The sequence below is a fragment of the Melitaea cinxia genome, chromosome 17 (assembly GCF_905220565.1).
Source record: "Melitaea cinxia chromosome 17, ilMelCinx1.1, whole genome shotgun sequence".
Classification (NCBI taxonomy): Eukaryota; Metazoa; Arthropoda; class Insecta; order Lepidoptera; family Nymphalidae; genus Melitaea; species Melitaea cinxia.
The window spans coordinates 12,611,405-12,632,962 of record NC_059410.1 but is presented as its reverse complement, the minus strand read 5'-3'; the positions used below and the strand labels follow the sequence as shown (position 1 = coordinate 12,632,962).

The following is a 21,558-nucleotide window of genomic DNA, read 5'->3' as shown; positions in this document are numbered from 1 at the left end:
TTACTGTAGTTTCTGTTAAAACTATCACGTTATCACATTATAAGCGAGTGTAGTTACAGAGTGTTAAGCGATTCTGTCGTTTCATTAATAACTTCATTCAACAAGTTCAATAACAAATTCAGACTACTTCAACTATACATAATATTATATCGACGGCAAACTTACATTAAACGGTACCAAATTTAATTTTAATCGAATGCTAGTTTGTAATCAAAAATACACTCTTATCTTTAAATTAAACAAACTTAAATTAAATAAGTTTAAAATGTATATAAATGTAGATAATAAATCACTTGTATATAAATTGCCCTGTGGTCACCGACCCGCCTGCCCAGCGTGGTGACTATGGGCAACACATCGGAGGCCTATGTCTAGCAGTGGGCTATATTAGGCTGAAGTGATGATAAGTGATATAAATTTTAGGCTGACTAATGTTATTAAGATCTACCGCTTTGAATACGATACAGAAATAAATTGCCACCCTTGATGCTCGGGGCTAGGAACGTTTAATCTCACCGTAATGGAACTGATGAACGTTTTGAAGTAAACTAGACTTAACAAGTTAAAAGTCTCGAGCTATTAATACAGTAGATAAAATTATGACTGTATACAGCTGCGCAAATAAGCTAAGCGGAGGTTGTTATTATATCAATCCACGTCTTACTAAAAATACGTAAACAATATATTTTAATGCATTATATTATTTTGATAGCTTAAAGCAATTTTGTTTACTCAAGATCGACAAGTGATACACCGTAAATAACGGAAATAATTGTGTTTGCTCGCAAACGAAAAAAAAAACCGACTTCAATTACATCGACAAGTAATACAACGTAGATCGACGAAAAAATAGTCAAGCAACTACGCGTTATTAAAGATTACTCAAAAAGTAGTTATCAGATCTCGATAAAATTTATATGTGACCACATGATAAACATCAGCTTTCGATTAAATTAAAAATTATCAAAATCGGTACACCCAGTAAAAAGTTATTACGGATTTTCGAGAGTTTCCCTCGATTCCTCTGGGATCCCATCATCAGATCCTAGTTTCCTTATCACGGTAACAAACTAGGAATATCCCCTTTCCAACAAAAAAAGAATTATCAAAATCGGTATATCCAGTAGAAAGTTATGCGGTATAATACAACTTAGGTCGACGAAAAAAGCGTCAAGTAAAAACACATTATTAGATATAACTCGAAAAGTAGTTGTTAGATCTCAAATAAATTTAAATGGGACCAATTGGCACACACCACCTTTCGATTAAAACAAAATTTGTCGAAATCGGTCCACACGGGCAAAAGTTCTGATGTAACATACATAAAAAAAAAAAAAAATAAAAAAAAAAAAAAAAATACAGTCGAATTGAGAACCTCCTCCTTTTTTGGAAGTCGGTTAAAAATAGTCAAGTAAATACGCTTTTTCAAAGATTACTCAAAAAGTTGTGATCAGATCGAACTAAAATTTGAATTGAAAAAACAAGACAAGTATCAGCTTTTGAATAAAATAAGAATCGCTAAAGTATGTATGCTCAATGTAAATTTATGCGGTATAATATAACGTAGGTCGATGAAAACATAGTCAAGTAAATACGCGTTATTTCATATAACTCGAAAAGTACTTGTTATATCGCAATTAAATTTAAATGGGACTACATGACATGCACCACCTTTCAATTAAAATAATCATCGAAATCGGTTTACCCAGTCAAAAGTTCTGAGGAGAACACATAAAAAAGCACAATCGAATAGAGAACCTCCTCCTTTTTTGGAAGTCGGTTGAAAATTAAATTGATCCTGTACTAAAGCTATTAGACAAAAATTTAATTTATTTATGTCAAAATTTTGCAATGAACGTGAAAAATAATTACTTTCTATACAAGTGAAATTAAAATTATCAGGAAGGGCTTTGATTATTAGGCGTCTATCTGTTTGAGGTTTGAAGGAACGCTATCACATTTGTATTGCCAAGCTATTGCAGTTAAAATATTCATGTACAAGTTGTTCTCTACATGTAGTTGAATCTTTAGAGAGGGCTTGGATGGTCAAATCCAAGAGGGGATTGCGAGAAATACTCAAAGCGTTCCCGAGTATATAGTAAGGAAGCCTGTAATGTAGCCTTTGGAGAAATAGTTTTATACAAATTGAACTGAATGGGCTAAAGTAAAATGGTTTTTGTTGAAAAATATTCTTTTCTATTTGAATTTTAATGGAGTCTTGTGATAATGTACGGTGTGTAATGTTTTAATATCAATAGGTTTGAAACCTGGCTAAGAATATTAATTTCGAAGAGTAAAGCTCATAAATTATAAGTATATAATATAGCCTTCTTTAGAATCTAGTACTATCTTTACAAAGTATAGCATCCTTACAACGTTTAAATCATAAGTTAATCGAAAATAAGTTCTATGAAAATATATTTTGATTTAGAAAAATTATTATGCTATAATGACATCAGAAATTTAAATTAAAAACATTAAAATAACGTATAAAAATCTACTAACTCATTTTCTAATTTCTAGTTATGTTACTTTTTGTTGGCTCTTAAGTCATTTAATTTCCGTTTAACCAACAACAGGCATAAGTTTTGAAGATAATAAACAATTTCGTATGTTGTGTTGAAATTAATTCACAGTGACATGACACCGGAAGTTATGAATCTGTGGTGTCTGATGTTGTTTGTTTGATGTTCAAACAATTGCTGTAACCGTTGTCAGTTATTACGAGTTTGTAAGAACGTCTACCCGTCATTTTGGTTATCTTAATTTGTTTTATTAACTTTATTTTAAATAACCTAATATGGTCTAGTAGATAGAACATAGACGCCTGCAACACCAGAAGCACGGCAAGCGCTTTGCCGACTCTACCCCCAATCTCCCCAGAAGCTCTGGTCATCTTACTCACCACAGGACTACAGTACTGCTTGAGAGCAGTGATATTTAGCCGTGATCTTCTGTAAGGTCTTGACCTTACAGAAGATCACGGCTTAAGTACCTCGGTACTTCCCCAGTCGGTCTGCTCCAGATCCAGATTTTGAGCAGGACATTTCCTGCCCTACCTCAGATAAATAAATTTTTCAAATTAATATTTCAAAATGTCTTGTATCTACTTAATACTTTCATGATAAAGAAGAGCTCTGTCTTAGGAAAGTTCTTTACACATTTTTATCCGCCAAATAGTAGAGCAGCGTGATGGATTAATTCCAAGCGTTCTTCTAAACAGATCAAATGCCCATAAATTTGTACTGTTTAGGTTATTGAAGTACGACACAGCAAGGTTAAAACACACAAGGATTATTTTCTTATAGTCTGTAAAATTTGATACACAAAAAATACAAATATTGCAAGTCATATATATAAATAAAGAGTTCCGTAAATTACTATCTTGTAACAACTACAAATGTAAATCAGTTCTTTTTTGTGATACCCTAAAACACTGCTGGAATAATTTGTATGATATGAAATATTAATTCAATTATTCTCGTAAATACGCAGCAAGAAATCGTATGTTTATTGTAATTTGTATTTCATTTTCCTATAATCTCATTTGCTTTAACATCAATTTTACAAGCTATTAAGCTACTAAGAAAACGACTAGATGTTAATAGGTTTCTACAGAAATACTTTAACTACTTTTGAGTTTTGAAAGTATATTAAATAAAACCCTATATCAATCCTACCCTACCTATACCAATACTACCTATAATAATAATAATCTAAAATTAATCATACTAAATTAAAACTTATGTTTTGATTGATTAATTTATCAAACCAGTAAAATACCACTATCGGGCGTAAGCCTCTTTCTCCGTGAAAGAAAAGTGTCGAAGCTTAATTCACCAAGTTGCTGCACTGCGGGTTGGCGGATAAAAATAAGTCATTGATATAGTTACACACTAAAACTATACTACAAAAAGACAAAAATAAAATCCAAATAAATTTAATTTAATCAATATGCTTCACTTCGTCTACTTAATCACAATAATCTAAACGAGAAATAGCGGTAATATTAAACTTATCTCAAATATAGATCAAGTCTCTAAGGTAGGATCTAGTATTCTAGATTATCTCGTAATATCGGTTAACGCGCTACGGTTAGGACAAACGTGCGCTGAAATGTAGGCAACGATCTTCTCTACAACAAGCAGCAAAATTTGTTGGACCTATTTATTATATCTCTTAAAAACTCGTAAATGACTAAGTACGTGTTGAATCAATAACATTATTAAGGTCATATTAGACCAGAAAAAGTTTTTTTCGTATTTTATATAGATGTTCAAGGTAAGATTAAAAAAAAAAAAACATTTATTTGTCAATGTATTTCAAATATAGGCACGAATAAGATATAATTTGATATGATATGATTTTATTCATCAAGATATGAAAGGCTTGTTAAAAAAAAAACAATATATTTAAGGACATCTCTTATTAAAGAAGATTCTAGAATTATTTGTTAACAATTTATTTGTTATTTATTATTAACAAAGAATTTAATTAAATATATAGCTATGTTGAGTCAGATCTCAACGTACGTTCAAACTAACTCGTTTATAGTATCTGCATCTGCTTATCGTACTATTACGTATCGTACGTGATATATGGCGCAGTATGCTCTCGTTCCTAATGTTATATTTGCACTGGGTATTCCAATATCCGACTTGACTCGAGATTTGACTAAAATACCTAAACATTCAATAATACATAGGTAAATTGGTATTTCAATCAAATGTTCAATTTATCAAGTTATTAACTTTATCTCGCCAATGGAAAATTATAAAATGTAAAATAATTCTATAACTTCTTATATTAACGAACTCTAGCTCTTTTTCATAAAGTGTTTTTATACGACCAGGTCGGCAAACGAGCGTACGGCTCACCTGATGGTAAGCAAATACCGTAGCGTAAAGATGCTGCAACACCAGAAGCATCGCGATCGCGTTGCCGACCTTACTCCCGACCCTCCTCATGAGCTCTGGCCACCTTATTTAGCACAGGAATACTATTAGATAGCAGTGATATTTAGCTGTGATGTTCTCTAAGGTCGAGGTACTTCCCCGGGCTGGCTGCTCCAGATTTTGAACTGGATGTATCCTGGATGAAGAATTTTTTTTAGAAAATTCTTTTGAAAGTTGAACATATAGGATAATAATAAGTTGCCGAAAACTATTTTTATTAGAAATTTCATAGATACAAAACATTTTAATACTTACTAGAGACTTCGTAAGCGTGGAATTTATTTATTAAATATCGCAATACGATTTACAGTTTCTTTACAATAGTTTATAGAGTTATATCTCCGCCTTCAGACGGTTTATTAAAATGATACTTAGCATTAAATTTTTAGTAAACCCTCAGGACCGTAACTACGAAAACCCCTTTTGATTGTTTGTAGCAAATTATACGTGACGCGTAAATGAACATACAAACAGATTTAGATGAAATATAGACCCATTTAAAAAAAACTCATTTTTCATAAATATTTCTTACGAACAGACATTTTGACGTCATAATTATCGATAGAACGTCATTCAGCGGAGGTAAAAAATAAACAAAACATTTTAATTAAAAACTTTTCGTATTAAAGCTCAAGCCGCAAAATAAGTGATATCCCTGTTAAACCGAGATCTTAGTAAGTGCTTCATAAAACCGCAGAAAGTTGCTAAGTGTTTGAATTTAAAATCAATATCAGAAACTTAGAGTTTTATCCCAATGATCTTTAATACTATGGATATTTTAATTTCTTAGTATTATATAGTTTGAAAATAAGTCGTTCTCTTGAAGCAAATTTTATCTATTTCCATTTAAAGTAAAATATATTATTACGGAAAAGGTGGCTGCATAAATTTATTGCAATTAGATCCTATAGTTTTTTCTTATGATTTTTATTTCAGAAATTAGTGAAAATATAAAAGCACTTGTGCAAAAAAAAATACAGTTCTTTATTGTTACCAATTATATGTATATTATACGGTTGAGTAAAATGTTCATGATGAAGTATTGTAACAGAATAAAATATGTGGGATACTACAGGGCAACATCTTTTTTCCATTAAGAGACAAATTAAATTAAACTCCCAACGGTGTTCAACTATAGATTAGCGGATATAGATGACTAGGAATATTTTCAGAAACATGGAAATGTCTCTGATACCGCTCAACTATTCAACATAATATTAGTTTTTAGTGGAACTGTGTTATCCCTTAGTCGCCTCTTACGACACCCACGGGAAGAGATGGGGTGGCTGTACTCTTTAATGCCGTAGCCACACAGCACTATCACCTTGGAACTTGTAAAACCGACCGATGGCGGGATAAACATCCAACCGCTGGCTTTTAAATACACAGGTCAAAGATGGCAGCAGCGCCTTCGGTGCGAAAAAGTAAGCCTTGCGGTCACCAACCCGCCTGCCCAGCGTGGTGACTATGGGCAACACATATGAGCTCACGCCATTTTTGACGCGAACTTTTGGTGGCCTATGTCCAACAGTGGACTGCAATAGGCTAAAATGATGATGATGATGATGATTAGTCTTTATAAGTTTTATTAGTTCTAGTAGTTTGTTTCTGAAATATGTAGTATTCATTGTGGATCTAGAACCACCATTACTAAATAAACGTAAGCTCTGGCTCATAACGTAGAACGCAGGTGTTCGACGCCCAACGTTTATGAATAAATCCACTGAACTCACTTTTACCGTTTATTGATCCCGTCTACTGAATAATAATGCTTTGCATGATTCTGGGGTTTGTTCAAGTTCGTGAACTCCACCGACGTTGTTTAAGTGTTTTTACTGAATAACATTGTTATGTCTAGAAATACATATATAATTTTTCTGTACCCATTTTTTTTTCTCATTTCACGAATCGTGTTTGAAAACAAATGGAACACCTGCCGTATCACAGATTTATTATAGAGCCATTTAACAAGAGCTTATTTTAACTACAATGTATGGTACGCTCGGCCAAGAAAGTGGTGTACCAGTTTTGATTTAGTTTCCTGGTCGTCGAAAATTACAACAAGGTTCGTTATTAATAGATATTACTGAAAGAGACATATAATAATGACGTAAACCTAATTGATAAGTATTCATACGTCATTATTATACATTTTAAACTCTATTAGTTATTATAAAGACGGCAATAGAAGTTGTCAGATCGATCTGCAAGCGAAACTAATCTTTATCACCTATGAATCTGCAAGCGGCATTCAACCTTAGGGTGGTACACCACTTTCTTGGCCGACGATACCTACGTAGATACGAACAGTACTGAGAACGCTAAGAATTTAATAGATATTTATATCTGTTATACATTCCGCAGATGTAACATACCAGCTAACGCTACATAACTACACGTTATATACCTTGGAAAACTTATAAAACCGTCCACTTTAAGGGATAAGCTAAATTAAAAAAAAAAATCTTCTTTATTCGAAGTAAATCTGTCAAATTTCATGTTTAAAAATGTTAATAATTTTATGGTAATATATTTTTATATAATGAAATTATTTTTAAATGTTTTTTAACTTTCTGTAAAGAAGCTAAGTCCTCTCGAAGCAAGGATATTTAGTATTAGTTGTTACAGCACAGTTCAGTAGTGTTTTTAAAAAAAATATTTTTCAACAGGTGCTCTGGACGAATCAATGATGCAGGCACTGGAACACGACCGAATAGATTTCGTAAAGCTGCTTCTAGAAAACGGCGTCTCAATGAAAAAGTTTCTTACAATACCTCGTCTTGAAGAGCTCTACAATACTAAAAGTGGTCCTGGACACACCTTGACGAACATCCTGCAGGAAGTTAGACCACACCTGCCTAGAGGCTACGTGTACACGCTGCATGATATAGGGCTTGTTATTAATAAATTAATGGGGGGTGCTTATAGGTAAGTTATTGATGTCGCCCTTTTATATTAAAATACATTTTATTATCTTAAAAAAAAAATTTAAAATAGTATATAAAAATGACAACAAAAATAATACTTCACCAAATACACATTCCGAAATTGACCTGTAATAATGCAAATAACAAAGTAGGAGAAAAAAAGATACGTGCAACTTTAACAACAATAATTTCTTTAAAAATGTATTAAAAATAGTAATTATAAAAATAGTATAAGAATATTTATAAATTGATGAAAATTTTGTACCTAAAACGTCTAAGGCGACATTATATCTGGAGTTAAGGGGCGTACATTAAAAATGTTGAATGAAGTCGAACTCATGGCCTACAAACTTAATTATCCAGACATTGATCTTATTTTACACGTCCATCAATAGCGCACATACACATTAATTTGACTTTAGTACTGAAGGTTAAGCTTATATAAAAGTATATTTAAAGAATGCTTTAAAGTCTTTGGATTTCCCGATCACAAATCCCAACAAGGGATATACCTTCATAGCTATATAATCGATTTGCTCATCAAAGAGTAATTAATTATTATTTGCTTAGTATATTGTAACACACAATATGTTTGATTGATAAGAGTTCAAATATTTGATAAAAACTAAATTGTGTGTCGTTATTACTTGTCAAAATTATAATTGTTTTTATCTTTTATATGCATTATCATATAAACTAGCCACCCACCCCGGCTTCGCACGTGTGCAATGCTGTTACTAAATATAAAATATAAAATAAGTATTTGCCATGTAAATGCAAAAAAAAGTGTTTATTTACGACATCACATTAGAAACCTCTAAAACTATCAGTGTCGCTCTACTATATTATGCTTGTATTATACATATAAAACTTCCTCTGGAATCACTCTATTTACTAAAGAAAACGCCAACAAAATCCGTTAGGCAGTTTTAAAGTGCTAAGCATACAGACAGCGGGAAGTGACTTTGTTTTATACTATGTAGTGATAGAGAGCAAAAGGCCTATTTTCATTTTAAAAAAAAGACATAAGACTGAAGACTAAGTAAATATTAAAAAGTACCAAATAATTTATCTCAATTTGTGATGAAGATACTCATTAAAATAATTAGCATTTTTATATATTTATGGCAAACGGAAAGAAAATTACGTTCGACTCCGTGCTATTAAATCAGACAACACTTGAGTTTATTTATTCCTTTGAAAACGTATTTTCATGCGCCAACCCGGAGTGCCAGTGATAGATAGCTCTTTGAGTGACTGCTATAAAGGATATATAAGGATGGCCCATAATAACATTCGCGGACATTAAAGAAAAGTTTGACTTTGACAGATAGGGAGTTACATTGCGATTTAATTATTTTAATATCTTCAAAAAGGTTTTGCGTCTGACAAATGTTGTTTTTCGAGTAGTCGCAATGATCTGATATAAATTATCAATTAAGATCATCAAGAGTCGTACAAAATATGTCTCATTGTGTTTCTCCATAAATAAATGATAAAGGTTATACTGGTTTGTAAATATACACAAAATTATTTCAAAGAACATAATATTTCTGAAAAGAATAGAAATTTAAACAAAATTTTAGAAGCGATATTTAGCTAAGAACATCAATATAATATTTTATTATACCTATATATATAACATTATTGTTTGTTCGCAAATGAAAACTGACTTCAATTACATCGACAAATAATACAACGTAGGTCGACGAAAAAATTGTTAAGAAAAAACGCATTATTAGATATAATTCGAAAAGTGCTTGTTAGATCTCAATTAAATTTAATGAGACCACATGATAAGGTCCATCTTTCGATTAAATTTTTTTTTATCGAAATCGGTCCACCCAGTAAAAAGTTCTGAGTTAGCATACATTAAAAATTAAAAAAAGAAGCATACAAAATATAATCGAATTGCGAACCTCCTCCTTTTTGGCAGTCGGTTAAAATTTGTAGATATTGTATTCGACAGTCTACCCCATTCCAAAAAAAAAATACACTGGAATCTTTGTAAAAGGGTAATTTCTTCATTTCTCTTTCTCTTTTTCCTTTTGGAAAACTGTTGTAAAACGTTGAGTTGTGAAATAAAAAAAAAACTTTTATTACAGATGCTATTACACCCGTCGCAAGTTCCGTCCGATATATGCGAAGGTGATGAACAAGAGTGTCAATGTTCACCGCAATAGCGCGTCCTTCACCCGCCACAACGCGGGTGGCCTGTCTCTCATCACCGGCCTTATGCCAGTCACCACAGAGATGGCGCTGTTCGATTACCCTTTCAACGAACTCTTGGTAAGATTGTTAATAATATAAATTATAATTTATATATTTATAATATATATAATTATGCTGTGTGGTTACAGCAATAAGAACATAGCCACCCCTACTCTTCCCGTGGGTGTCGTAACAGGCGACTAAGGGATAACACAGTTCCACTACCACCTTAGAACTTAAAAAGCCAACCGATGGCGGGATAGCCATCCAACTGCTGGCTTTTAAATACAAAGGCCGAAGACGGGCAGCAGCGTCTTTGGTGCGACAAAGCCAGCCCTGTGGTCACCAACCCGCCTGCCCAGCGTGGTGACTATGTGGCGATTATTTGAATATCTATTAGGGAGGCGTATGACCAGCAGTGGCAATACTACTAGTAAGTGTTGCAATAGGCTGAACTGACTCAGACAATTACTTAGCAAATCGTTCAACAGATGTGGGCAGTTCTAACAAAACGACACCAGATGGCGGTGCTCATGTGGACACATGGCGAAGAGGCCCTAGCCAAGTCTTTGGTAGCCTGTAAGTTATACAAGGCCATGGCCCACGAAGCAGCCGAAGACGATATGGAAACTGAGGTGTATGAGGAACTGAGGCACTATGGCAAGGAATTTGAGACTAGAGGTAACATTCAGAGCCTTTCCCCCGTATTTCTTTTTAAACCATTAGAATAACGAACCAAGCGTACGCTCCTTCTGATAGTATCCGGTTACCGTAGCCTATGAACACTGAATATCAGGAGAATTGCAGAACCGTTGTCGACCCTAACACCCCCACCCCACCCTCTCAAGGAGCTGCCTATTCACCACAGAAAGGCAACAGTCCTTAAGAACAGTATTATTATACCTATATATTTGGCTGTGATCTTCTGTAACATTGTGGTTTTTCCCAATCGACTTTAGATTTTTAGCAGGTATATTCTGTCATGTCCTAGTTTAGTTAATTGAGAGCTTTAGTTAATCACGCGTTGTATTCTTAAAAGAAATACATAGAACTTTTGTTTTATTGTAATGATTTATACTAATATATACTAAAATGGAATGTGAAACTAACTCAGCTACCTAAACTCAGCTTTCGCTGGCAAAAATAACAACTATAGCCATGTCTAGTTTTATAAAAATAAATACTGAATATATCCGAAACCGTTTGAATCTATCCGATAAACAAATGACAAAACAAAATACATTCTTGTTTCAACATGAATCAATGAATACTAAATATTTCCACTATTTTAATCGCTAGGTGTGTTTTAAGTTTGTAAAATTGATAAATTTAATGGTATTAGAATTAGTTTGAAATAATATTTGTTTTTATTGAAATTTATATATCCATGTCCCTTTATTTATTAGAAGAACCGTTGTATAAAAAGAGTAATGTCTATGAATTTTTGACCTTGAAACTGTAGTAAAACGACTAAGCCACGCATTTTGACTAAGGTGGAGAGTTTGTTAAGTTTGGGCATGTAGGAGATACACTTGGCTTGACTTTTTGACAGTGCAAGCCATATATATATATGGTCTCATCTTGGAAACATTTAAAATGAAAATGTTTTCTCTTTATGGGATTTTTTTTTTATTTCTGAATTGAGATAAGCTTTTTGGGATTTCTAAGATATAAATATAAGTGTCGTTATCCAGTCTTCCACGAAGCTTTAAACATGTTTCGAAATCACCGAATTCATCAAAAACGTTTTTTCCCAGCGCTTGAACTGCTGGATTATTGTTACCGTCAAGACGACGATCAAGCGCAACAGCTGCTGACCTGTGAACTACAGAACTGGTCGGGACAAACTTGCCTGAGCCTCGCCGTCGCCGCGAACCACCGCGCCCTACTCGCTCACCCTTGCTCACAAATAATTCTCGCTGATCTATGGATGGGTGGTCTCCGGACAAGGAAGAACATCAATTTGAAAGTAAGTAAAGAATATTGACGTTTCTTACTTTTAAACTAACTGCAACTAAAACCAACAACCGCTCTGGTGTAGTGCTACGTGTGCCGTATCGGCGCCTACACACCGAGGATTCGTGGGTTCGATTATCGCTCGAGACGAATATTTGCGTTAACAAATATTTCTTTCCGGATGTCTTTCTTTATGGGTCTCTCCACCGTGCCTCGGAGAACACGTTTAGCTGTCGATCCCGTTTGTTACCATAAATACCTGATAGCGATCGTTACTCATCTTAGAAAACGGAGCAATGTGGTAGATTAGGCTCAAATACTTCTCATACATTGGGAAAGCGGCCTAAGCCCAGCAGTGGGATGGATGGATCTTATTAATGCACGGACTTGTAATATTTTATAGTTTTAGATAACATATCTGCTATAACTTATAAAAGAAAACGTCCTATAAAAATGGTATCGAAAATTGTATGATCGCTATAATAATTGTATCGCCCTCGAAGTCAACTGTATATAATTATAAATTCAAATTTCTGAAAAAAAAAATTTTTTTTCATGTTGTCCTACGAACTTTTCAGCATAACTGTTAACTATAAAAAAAATAGTCGCTTGACTGAAAGCTGATCATTCGGGATTGGAAAATTTTATGCATATTTTCAAATTATCTTGACCAGTGGTACTTTGTGTGCGTTAAACTAATAGATCTCTAGCCAAATTACAAATTTCTTGGTATTTTTCATCGTTGATATAGTTTCAATTGAATGATAATTGTTTACATACTTAATATTTGCACACCGAAAAATCCGGTAGAATATGTTGGTTGAACTGTAATTTTAACTGAGGTAGCATACAGCAGGAAATTTCCTGCTCAAAATATGGAGCAGCCCGACTGAGATGGACCTCAACCTTCAGAAGATCAGAGCTAAATAATACTGCTTTCAAGCAGTTTTGTATTCATGTTGGTGAGTAAGGTGACCAGAGCTCCGGGGGGAATTGGGAATAAGGTCGGCAAAGCGCTTGGGATGCTTCTGGTGTTGCGGACGTCTTATCGCTTACCATCAGGTGAGCTGAACGCTTGTTTGCCGAACTAGTTATATCAAAAAAATTAAGTTACCTATCCTAGACCGACGGGCGTTTCTAAGTTAAAGATACTTAACAAAAAAGTCGACTAGCTAACATCAATCGGGCAGTTTCATTTAACACACCTTTATTCTCAAAGGTGATCCTGTGCCTGCTGTGTCCAATATTCATCCTAAAACTGGAGTTCAAATCCAAAGAGGAACTACAGTTGATGCCGCAAACTGAGGAAGAGCATCTTGAAAATGAAAGTTTAGAAGATGATAGAAGCACGAGAGACCCAAACGACGCTGAGGTAACGTTTTATGTTTAACTAGCTGTGCCCTGAAGTTGCACATGCCTTGATTTGCGGGGAAAAGCTTACTAACATTATCCAACACAAAAAAAAATTCAATTCGAACCAGTAGTTAGTTTATTAGTATAGATTGCTTACTATAACGTTTCGGAGGTACAGTTAGTTAAATTTATTTAACATTAAGATATTTTAAAATCAAAAAGTACATATAACAACTATCTCTGCTTAAAAATTTGCCTAAATCGCTTTTATAACTGACACAGAACTGGATCACTTAAAATGCATGTTTTCACAACGCTTGATAATTGATAATTCGAACGGATAAATAACTGGTGTTAAAACTGTGTCTAACAATATACAACCAAAGCATACATAAATAATAATTTATTGTATACATATTATTAGTACAATTATATCACTAACTTATTGGTTATTACTTATAACCAAAACGTAGGAAAATACTAGAGAACTCATTTATATAAGGTATTTTAGAACTTGAAACATACTTACACAACACGCAAACTGTATAATGAAAAAAAATATATAAAATATGACTTAAGCGCACCAAAATATGAGCATTTTTATATTTCCTGTTTTTCTAGACCAAAGTGCAATTTAGGCGAAATGTGCTCATGTTTTTGAATACAGACTTACTTTTAACTGAAATTTACAAAGGAAAATAGGACGATAATAATGCCTTAACTATATTATTAAAACGATAACGACGATTTTTTTTTTTTTAAGTTAAAAGTATTAAAATCTATTCGGATTAAAAAAATAATGACTTGTCGCTGTCACTCAAATTAGCCACTTCCTATGAACAATTAAATACTAGTAACAACTTGCTGCAACTTGTCTATATGAATACGCCATTTTAATTTACTTTTTTTTCTTTCATTAGGTCGGTAAACATCCGACTCAACGGATGGGAAGCGATTACCGTAGCTTATAGACGCTTGCAACACCAGAAGCATCACAAATGCTTTGCCGACCCTCACCCCAATCATCCCTAGGAGCTCTGGTCACCTAACTCGCTACAGGAATACAACACTGCTTTAAAGCAGTTTTATTTAGCTGTAATCTTCTGTAAGGTCAAGGTACTTCCCCAGTCGGGCTGCTCCAGTATTTAAGCAGGATCCTGGCTCCCTACCTCAGTTAAACCTTAACTTTAACCTTAGATCTAATTGGTCTAAGGGACGTGACTAGGATGAGAGACAACAATGAGCCACAATTTCCTTAAGTTAAATAAAGTATAATAAGTATTTATAATAATAATAATTTGGAACTTCGAACAGCGCGACAGACAAAAAATATAAACAAAAGATAAAAAAAATTAAAATCCTAGTTGAAAGAAGATTTATAAAATACAAAAAAATATTATTACGTATTTAGGTCGGGCCTGTGAAACGACGGACTCTTTCTATTAAGAAGATTGTCCCCCCAGGACAGCAGAATAATAACATTCAGGTATATTTCGATCTGAAATAACGCACTTTACATCTTTGCACTTATAATTGAATCAATATCTCTTTCAACTTTGAAACGCCTTTGTCTTTAAAGGTCTATTATTTTTATTATTTTTTTTTGAAGAACACGCTGTGAAATATTTTTGATGTACTTCATATTTTATGTTTGCGATGCACTTTGCGGCAGTCAGATGTTTAAAAATTTATATTACGAAATGTAAGAGAAAATAACGTTATAGACAAAACTTAGTAGGTACTAACGTTTTTAATATTTTAGTAGTTGCTAAGTACTAATTTAAAAAAAAAATCTGAATTGAAATATAAAATCTCTTTTCTTCTTTAACACTCTTGAAGAATGATTCTCTTTTTGGTATCGTTAAATATTTATTTAATGGTAGTTAATTGGATTAATATAGAAATGAAATTTTGAGTATAATGTTCCATGGTAGGTCGGTGTGGTGAAACGACGAACTCTTTCTATAAAGAAGATAGTGCCACCAGGACAGCAACGTGATACCAAGCAGGTACAAATGAATGTTGTGCGTTGCTAACTAAAATATTATCGGCTTTACACGTTAGCATTCTCAAAAATAAATTGCATTTTGCGTATATTTTTTGTTTTTAAAGTGTCCGTTTTCGCGGCTTTCAAAGTATAGAATATGATAGATTAATTTTTTTAGCTGTATCTCTAAGCAATGTGCTCTATTCTGTCTTTTATATCACGACGATAAGAGACAGTTCGCTGCTTTCGTCGTCGTACCGATGTATGCGCTTTTTATCAAAAAGAACGCAGCAGACTTCCATTGCTATCTTGAACGTTTTCGAATTGATAAGCTTCGGTAGCCTTGTTTTAAATATATTTGATCTGGTATTCGCAATTTAGTTGTATATGAATGAAATACAGGAATGCGTTTTTAATTCATCATAAAGTAAATTATTACAAAAGATAAACATTAACTACAAGAATACTTTATTATAAATAAAAATTAATCACCGAAATGTATGCTCATAACTTCTGAACGATTGCATCAAATTGGATAATTGTTTTTTTTTTTAATTTCTATCATCAGGGTTGTATAAAATTGTATAAAATTAGTTTGTATATAAATTTAAAAAAAAACACAAAGTTCACTGACTCGGTCAGTGATATTAAAATAAAGCGGTAAAAGGTATTTTTAACATTCGCGTTATTAAATATACAATTTTGCAAAAAACGTTCTTTATAACAAAACTTACATCCAGTAAGTATTATCTCGTCACAAACCCAATTCTGTTTTATAATTTTAAATAAGAGAAGGAAATATTGCACGTTATGACAGCACGTTACAGATTATATATTGAAACCATACACATTTTCTGTCAGAAATACTTTGTAGTGTCTCACTTAAATTAGCTCAAATTGTTGTATAAAGTTATGAAAAAAGTATAGATGTCGCTACTCGCTAGTCTGTTGATATATGTATGCGCTGTTCGTGTAAGAAAGTACAAATTACACTAGTTTTTTTTTTCAGTTTTAATAATACTGTTTTATTTTTAGTTATAACACTCTTATCACACAGAAACATTTATTTTATGTACGAACTTTTCTCTCAATCTCACTCTAACATGTGAACTTCAAACATTTTCACTATTACTGAACTCTGTATGTTGAACTCGAATAATGCTAATAATAATAATAAAATTATATAAGTAAAATTTATAATATTGCTTAGCTTTTTAATTCTTCATTTCTTATATCAATTTATATAAACTAATAAACATATCTTTTAGCAATTAATAAACTTAACATTGAGATACATACATGCGTATATACTAATAAAATAATTTAATTGCAGCTTGTTTGACTAGAAACAAAATATACTAAGGACCAGTTTCATCTTGCCGATAAATCTATCTGGCGTATAACGATATCCAACCAGTGAAAGTTTATAATATTCTTTTTTTTTTCACAAGATATTCCGCTTTGCTGTGACATTACTTGTGATTCCAAAAGTTGTAGTACCTATATTTGTTGAAATGAAACGGGCTCTTAGATTATTAAAGCTAGCTCTGTTAAACTTTACCAGTAACTTATAGCAAGATAAATTTTATCGGCAACTGGTAAAACTAATTTAATAAATGACTTAATTATTTTTCATTATTAAAATCTCTATGTCAGGTCACTAATGACCTACATACGAGTCATAAAATACAAATACCTTTTCATTTGTAATTCACAAAAGTTTTGTTTCTAATTGAACGTTTTCTTACAATATGTCCGCTTCTTGCGTCACTATTCTTAAATTTCATTTCTAACTTACTCTTAACAATCCACACTTCACGTTTTGTCTGAAAACCTATCCCTATGGACATACCGTGGTAACTTTTATACGGTTTTCTCTATACTCAAGCAGGCGTTGATTGGCTCAGGGGCCGAATGTGAAACCCGGGTCGATCAAAATGGCAAAGTCGGTAAAGTTGGTTGGGACACAACCTATAGGGAACCAGAGTACTTCGCGCCCGAGGACAAGAGGCCGAGGCCGTTGAGGTTGAGGAAGAAAATATACGAGTTTTTCACGGCGCCAGTCACTAAGTTTTGGGCGGATTCAGTGAGTACTTATGCTATGTATAAATTTCTACTAAGTTAGTACTATCTCTATTAATAAAAACGTTTGGACCGATTTTCGAGTTTTCTAGCAATTTGTCGGAGGTTCTCATGAAATGAAAGCTTAAAAATATTACACAGAACATTTTATTTTTTTTGTCGTTTTAAAAATCTAATATATAAAATTCTCGTGTCGCGGTGTTTGTAGCTAAACTCCTCCGAAACGGCTTGACCGATTCTCATGAAATTTGGTGTGCATATTGGGTAGGTCTGAGAATCGAACAACAACTATTTTTCATCCCCCTAAATGTAAAGGGTAGTCTACCCCATTTTTTTATTTTTAGATAAATTATTTATTTTTTATTTTATTGTGATTTGGCGTTAAAAAATACACACAACCCTAAATTTTCACCCTTCTACCAGCAACCCCTATTTCTTAATAGCGTTTAGCGGCAAGGCAACGTTTGGCGGGTCAGCTAGTAACGTTATAAAAATAGTAAATATACAAAACGTTAACGTACTTTCATATTTCACAGTATGAAAAATGAGACGATAAAATTTCGCATGTTCTTAACGTTTTTACGTTTGAAATAGGTTAATTTAATACAATATAACGTGTATAATTAGGGGAAATATGGAAAATAAGTATTTTATTGTGGCGTCGTCGTGATTTAAATATGTTGAAATGTTTGTATATACATTTATTCATATATTATACATTATACGTAGTGATACAATCAGGAGGTGTTGAATTACGACATATACTACATACTATTTCTACGCTAAAGACAAAATCTGTCAAATAAAAGCAGTAGGCGCGAAGGTTTTTCGCGCTCTATCGAACCCGTGGTACTTAAGGCCAGTTTTTTCAGTTGCTAATAATTCACCTCAAGTAATAAAAAAATAAATAAATAAAGGATTTTTTCTCGTGGAATTTCTTATCTGTATACATATAATAAAATGGTTGGAAAGTCAAAACTGTACATTGAATATTTTTCAGTTGCTAGTAATTCACCTCAAGTAATAAAAAAATAAATAAATAAAGTGTTTTTTCCTCGTGGAATTTCTTATGTGTACACATATAATAAAATGGTAGGAAAGTCAAAACTGTACATTGAATATTTTTCAGTTGCTAGTAATTCACCTCAAGTAATAAAAAAATAAATAAATAAAGTGTTTTTTCCTCGTGGAATTTCTTATGTGTACACATATAATAAAATGGTAGAAAAGTCAAAACTGTACATTGAATATTTTTTTAAAGGAATACTTGCGGTGTGATCTACAATCGACACCGAAGCCAAAAATATGGTTTTTAGAATTTTTGTCTGTTTGTCTGTGTGTATGTACGGGATAAACTCAAAAAGTACTGCATGGATTTACTTCAAATTTGGCACGAATAATATTAAGAAGTCGGGTCAACATATAGGCTACATATTATAGCGCTATCACCTACGGGGAACGAGCAGTGATTTCTTCAACGCATTCTGTAACAACGTGTAATCTAATGACGCATATTTGAATGTTGTTGTTATTATGTTAATAATAACCATGCTATAAGCTAGCTTCACACTATAAATAAAGACATACAAATATTTATTTTATATTTTATATTTAGTATCAGCATTGCACCCGTACGAAGCCGGGACGGGTCGCTAGTTTTATTCTAAAATTGTGGAGGATGTTCACTAAAACTGCTCCAAATACAGTTTCATAGACAACTAGTTACTGAAGTGGTTCGTTATATTTTCTCTCATAATATAAAAGTCTATTTAACAAATCGTTCCTTAGGTTTAACACGTCCTTTTAAAGTACCCTCAAGTTTAACAACGCACTTACCGAGCTTAGTTACGGACTTTCCTTTAAGCTTGAATTATAAATTCTATTTATTGAAGAATAATAAATCTTTGTTATTCTTAGTAATTAGTTCATTGAAATGTTACATTTTTTTGGGTTTAGCGTGCGTTTACAAGAGGATGCAATTTTATTTTTATTAGATATGAAGCCGGTCAGGTTAGTGTAAAGTTAAAAACCAAGTTTGTGGGGTTGCAACCCTTGTTCCACGGCCGCTATCTTGGGAAAAGAGGTTCAAATGGTTTTTTTATGGTTTATCTGCCAAACTATAAGTATTACAAAAAAAAGCATGCACGTAGAAAGTCAGATATCAGAAGTGAAATTTCTTTGGCAAACTAATTTAATTCGAAGCCATGATGGTCATTTGAAAATTAAGTACTTGTACTTTTTATTTGTAGGTAATAATAGTTAACTTGTCGGTAAAAGATTCTATCTCGCAATCTTACTTGCGTTCACTTTTATGACCTCCTCCTCCTCTTAACGTCACAAGTTGTAGTAATTATAAGCTATAAGCGGTTTCTTGCGAAAGTTACTAATTTTGTTATATTTTCAATTTTTATTTTCGTAAGAGCCTTAAACAAAGGATTAAAAAACTAAAAAAAATAGCAGAAAGGGTCTAGCAATGCTCGAGTTTGGCATATAGATGACGAGCAAAACTTTCAGCTTGAGGAAACTAAACGTTCTTAATAGCAGCGTTTTACCTGAAATAAAACGCATATTAAATACTTACCTAATTACCTTACCTTCGATTTTGCCACGCTGTGTTAAACACATTGGCTCTTTTTCACCAGGCAGAAATGCACTGAAAGCATTCAGTATAGATAAGTATTTAATATGCGTTTTTTCGCCTATTTGCCCTGCTCGGACGACCTCGAGTCACCGCTGTTGTCTTTTTGAACCTCGTGAGATGACTAAGTCTACGATTATATTCACGTTCGGATCGCGAGCCTCGGTTGTTAAATGATTGTCTTTGTTGATTTGGGGTAAACCGATGGTCTTTATTAAATGTAGCGTATTATATTTACATTATATGGTGAATCAGTCAGTCAGTTCAGCCTATTGCGGTCTTCTGCTGGACATAGACCTCCCTAAGTACGCGCCAGACATCCCGATTTTCTACAATCCCCATCCAGCTTACACCAGCGATCTTACGTCGTAGATCGTTGGTCCAACGGGCTAGAGGACGTCTCACACTGCCTTTTTCCAAGACGCGGTCTCCACTCCAGGACCCGATATGGCGAGCAGGCTTAGCATTTATTTTAAGATAAAATATTAATATACTGCATTTGCTTCCAGATCGCCTACATCGTGTTCCTACTGATGTTCACTCATACAGTATTAGTAAAGATGAATCTGGTGCCATCTTTCGCGGAGATATACTCCATATGTTATATAATTACGCTTTTGTGTGAGAAGATAAGAGAAATTATTACGTCCGAACCTGTTGCTATTAGGTAAGCTAACAATTATTTCATATATAAAATACAGCAAAAGCCAGGGTTTAAACTATTCATAACTAAAAATAAATACTAAGAAAAAATACAATATTGTAATGATTGAAATTCGCGTAAACATTAGAAAACAATACGGTAAGAACTTTTTTTACAAATATTATCAAAATACCCTTTAGATATATATTTTTTTTTAATTTGTTAATATTAAAATACGATAACAAGTTGATTTGAATACAACTAATTTTGTAGTCTGCTAAAAATACTGCTACATAAATAACAAAAAAACATAAGTATATGTGAATATTTATCGTGAATTTTCGTTATTTTTAAATTTAGTTACACATTATATATAAATATTTTTTTTACATATACGTGTGTGATCGTCTGTTTCTAAGGTAAGCAACTTAATGTGTGTGTCGGTTACAGCCGACTATTATAGGTTTTTTTTGAAAATATACATATAAGTAATATCATATATAAATAAAAATATACACCCAGGCGCAGGCGGGAATCGAACCCTCAACCCGCACAGAAAACAGAAATCATTACAATCTTCGCCAACGGGCTAGTCCAAAAATACATTTGAGTACTATACTTATTTTCTAGAAAATAAATCGTCACATAAATTTTTTTTACTCTTTTTGTTTTGTTAAAAGTCTTCGTATGTCGAAACTTCGTTTATACCATCGCAGTCTTATCAGGTGTCTCTTATTTTATTCTGTATTTACATATATTTCGATGTTGGTGAGAGTTATTTTTCTAAAAAAGGTTTATTCAACTCT

At 32.9% G+C, this 21,558-nt stretch overlaps 1 protein-coding gene across 1 annotated transcript in view; it reads left to right on the top strand.

The window, feature by feature from the left end:
* The window catches only part of LOC123661421 (transient receptor potential cation channel trpm), a 104,062-nt gene that overhangs the window by 59,599 nt on the left and 22,905 nt on the right, over positions 1–21,558 (top strand). Inside the window, exons 10-17 of the mRNA XM_045596382.1 lie at positions 7,625–7,883; positions 9,988–10,171; positions 10,585–10,774; positions 11,851–12,062; positions 13,269–13,421; positions 15,337–15,411; positions 17,281–17,475; positions 20,619–20,776. Of these exons, the coding sequence (XP_045452338.1) occupies positions 7,625–7,883; positions 9,988–10,171; positions 10,585–10,774; positions 11,851–12,062; positions 13,269–13,421; positions 15,337–15,411; positions 17,281–17,475; positions 20,619–20,776 (1,426 nt within the window). The remainder of the gene's footprint in view (positions 1–7,624; positions 7,884–9,987; positions 10,172–10,584; positions 10,775–11,850; positions 12,063–13,268; positions 13,422–15,336; positions 15,412–17,280; positions 17,476–20,618; positions 20,777–21,558) is intronic.